General features: G+C 36.4%; 1 protein-coding gene across 1 annotated transcript; it reads right to left on the bottom strand.

Moving 5' to 3' along the window:
• Positions 1-63: 63 nt before the first annotated feature.
• Positions 64-3,472, bottom strand: LOC100178131 (the record flags this gene model as incomplete). The annotated part of the gene is made up of 6 exons (XM_026839753.1): positions 2,140-3,472; positions 2,044-2,082; positions 1,715-1,777; positions 1,287-1,461; positions 1,174-1,224; positions 64-704 (listed from the first exon to the last, which is right to left on the bottom strand). Coding segments are annotated over exons 1-6 (1,071 nt in total), but the record flags the coding sequence as incomplete, so codon positions are not given.
• Between the last annotated feature and the right edge of the window lie 663 nt (positions 3,473-4,135).

The following is a 4,135-nucleotide window of genomic DNA, read 5'->3' as shown; positions in this document are numbered from 1 at the left end:
CTACGATATAACTGGAATCGGGTTTTTTTCCACATCTTCTCTTTTCATTGTTATGTATCTGACTCCGGTCTTGAACCCATCTTTATCTATTTTGTGAGTGCTTTTAATTGGTTTGCCATAGTCCTTTTCAATGTGTTCCAGCAGCGTTTTCTCAGGAAAGGGTATTGGAACCCATCCTATTACTACATTTACAATGTCGGATTCGTACAGTCGAAGGCCGTAAATTTCGTTTACTGTCGTTAACTTTTCGAACAGATCCAGAACATTCTGCCTGGTAACACAGGTGACATCCACTTTGTTACCTTTCATTGCTGCAATGCCAGCTATTCTGTTTTTTGTAAAACCTGCTTCTTTTAACAGAAATATTATCTCGCTTCTTGACATTAGCTTGTTCGTTCTAAACATAAGGCATGTTGGTCTTTTAAACACTATTCCTGGTGTATTAGCTGCCACCATCTGAGCGAAGCTGGCCCTTTCAGGTGCTGCCCTTGCGGACAACCGTCCGCTAGCCATACTAAACGTGAAATGCGAACCTGCAGTAGACCCAGTCGATGTTGATTGCAAATCATGTGCTGCTTGTTGTGGCTGATAAGGTAATATCGATGGTCTGTTCTGTTGTTTTGAACGAAAGTCCGCAACAGTTCCTCTGTATATTAGCTTTGGCTGCGTATCGTTATGTTTGTTCCAACCTGGCAGTGGCAACCCTGACGTTTTTTGGGCAATTTTGGTATTAGTCGCTTTATGATGAGATATCGTACAGTAGGTTAGGGGAAGACGGAATAGCTTTAGCACATACTGTCCAAATATCCCGATCGTGTTTAAACAAATAGCAATGGTCTATGAGAGTCGTGAGGATATGGTTTTATAATTCATTGAATGTTATTTGTTTACCACTATAATGAGACAAGAAATCAGAGAAGGTGTTCCATCTTCCCTCACTCTATATACTATATATAAAATAGCGAGGAAAGATGGCTTATATTTTCAACTGATTTCTTGTCACATTTGATGGTGAACAAGAATATTTAAAGAATTTTATAACCGTAGTCCCGCAACTCTAAAAGAGCGGTATTAATAAAAACGATCATGAAATTTGGGAATTAGGTGCCAACGGTATTCAATCTTGCCCACGGTATTATCGGTTTTCATACAATAAACGTCGGGTATGGGTACCTCGGAATGAAGGATCTAGTGTTGACGTGCTGGTTGTAGAACTCTGATCGTCTGTATGTAAGAAAGAGTATAGTTGAGTTAGTAGTCTATATACAGTCATTGTATAAACGTACAACCTCTTGCTACAGAACTCATTGCACTGTTTGGCATTTCTCTATAATCCACGTATTCCCGTATGTCGTTTGAAACCGGCATTACGACGTTAATTAGACCCTTTATGAATTTCTTATCCTCATTCGTCAACGTGTTATTTTTCTCAAGTGTAAACTCCAGCAAATAGTAAATCACCTGTAATGGCCACATACCTTTCAATATATAGTAGGGTGGTGGGGGGAAGAAACCTTGTCATTCTCTTTACTCATCCCACTTGGTAGTAAACAAAGAACATTCAAATAATTATAAAACTATATCCTGACGAATTCCGTAGACCGTTGTTATTGTTTAAAACACGATCAGATTATTTGGATAATACGTGCAAAAGGTGTCCCATCTCCCCCCGTCCTACTATTATATGATCATATGTTTAAGTCGTTGGCGTTACGTCATTCATCCGAAGAATTCCCCTTTCCAAGTCAATGTTTTTCTCTTTTGTGAACTCGTAGACCTGTCGTGTATAGAATATTTTATTGTTTCCGTTACATTATATTGAGGTAAAATGGTGCATGTTTTCATTATCTTTTTTCGTCCTATTTGGTAGTAAACACAGGATATTTATTTTTCCGCAACTTCGTGACTGCAAAATAGCGTTGTAAATTGTTTAAAACACTCTAGAAATACATGAAAATATGTGATTTTTGTTCTAAGGGTATCCCATTTTCTTTCAGACTACTAATCAGATAAAATGCTGTTATATTTTGTATATATACGCACCAGTTTTTGGTTTTCTTTTTTCAAATGTGCGATGTTTCCCTGAAACGGAAACTTATTGACCCTTAAGAATAGTACACATAAAAAAGATTCACTTACAAGTAAAACTTTCGTAGTTTCGCGACACTTGTCAGGGTTTTCAAACACGTTTGCGTCTTCCATCTTTCGTAGTTCTTCCACGACTTCATTATATTCATCCATGTAAATTGCCCGGCAGTACAGACTTTAATATTTAAATTTAATCTTTAACACTTCTGCATATAAACTTTATTATATATAGTACTCTGGGGTAAGATGGGGAATCGTTGCCACCTATATACCCCATATTTACTGATTGTACAGTTTTAACAACTAACAGCGCTCTTTTGAAGCCGCGGAGCTACAGTTATAATTATATATTGTAAACTAAAACATGTCCCAATTTACCCCACCCTTATACTATTCAAGCCATGACACCGAAACATAGCCAAGTTTTCTGTATATACATATAAAACGCAGCGCCAAATTACAGTGCTATAAAGGCAACCTTTACCTGAATAAAACTCTATACCTAAAACAGCAGTTTCATATGCTGTTGTTCGTGTATCAACTACATCACTCAAATAATTTCCACCTTTATATGCGGGCAAACCAAACTGAAAGTCAACGTAACTGCTGTATAGTAAATGATTTATTACCAGTTAATAATTAAAATGGCGTTTTAATTTAATTCTATACGCAGGTGTAGGAAAAATACATTTAAACAAATATCAGTTTCAACAAGCTTTCGCTTTGTGCCGCAGGTTTATTGTGAGGACGGTAGCCTATATACGGTTACTTAATTCTCGGGAGGACGACGATAAGGTTACATAATTGTATAAATAAATTTCACTACTACTAAGCAGAACGATAAAACAATGAAAAATGGACTATTTTACGCCAACCATAACCACGCCTTTAGTTAAAGCTGGAGTTAATACGTCGAATATCACCACCACAATTATTAGACTCTTGCGTTGATGAGTCGTCTCCAACTGGGTGTGTATGACTGCGTTCACGGTCTTCTTCTGACGTTGGGCTCGGTGGAAACATTTTCTCTAATTCCTCGATTTCCATAATCTGTTTATACAAAAAGCAAATCAAATTTAATACAGTTGTGAAATTATGTACTGTTAGTACTACCAGTTCTTGATGTTGATCTTTTGCCTGCTTGATTTTATTCTGTAAAATAATGCCAAAATCATAAGGAAAGTTATTACAAAAATAAATTGCAGGTTTTGCCCACCAATAAATCCTTAAAACGATCATGGCAAAGAATCGGATTGTCATATAAAAATTCCTCTTCTGCTTTATTTAGTTCAATGTCCAGTTCACGCACAATATCCGTGGTAAATAATACACTGCTCGTTCTATTAAACACCATATAGTAAGGTGGGGGAAGATGGGACACCTGTTTATCCAATTTCTCTTCCAATTTGGTAGTAAGCAAAAAACATTCAAAGAATTATGAAACTGTATGTTCATAACTCCCATGCACCGTTGTTAATTGTTTAAAACACGATCAGAATATTTGGATATTATGTGCTAAAGGTGTCCCATCTTCCCCCACCCTAGGCTTCTATAGACTATAAGATGGGATAACTTTAGCACCTAATAACCCGTATTTACTATTTGTGTTTCGAACAATTAACAATGTCCTTTTAAAGTCGTGAGGGTGTGGGTATATAATTCTGTGAACATTCTTAGTTCACTTCCAAGTTGGACAAGAAAAAAGAATAAAAACGTCTTGCACCAAGATGCTATAAGTAAAACTATGCTTTGCTTGATTTTAAGTTTCTTACAATGTGTTATATGTCTTCTTGCTTATATAGGTAGATAACATTTAAGGCAAATAACGACTATGTTTATAGTGACACCTCGAAAACGATTACGTACTAATTAAAACTTACTCTGTAGAGTTAGGTCCGCCACCATTTTGTAATGGTCGCGTATGTACTGCATTTGATCTACCACGAGTATGATTTGCTTGTTGTCTTAACCCTTCCAACTTAACGGTCTAAAAAATATGTGCAGCTTTTATTGTACTGTGTTTATCGAATATTGGTATTAAACAAAG

This window comes from Ciona intestinalis, unplaced genomic scaffold (genome assembly GCF_000224145.3).
Source record: "Ciona intestinalis unplaced genomic scaffold, KH HT000842.1, whole genome shotgun sequence".
NCBI lineage: Eukaryota > Metazoa > Chordata > Ascidiacea > Phlebobranchia > Cionidae > Ciona > Ciona intestinalis.
This window is presented reverse-complemented; position numbering and strand designations above follow the sequence as displayed.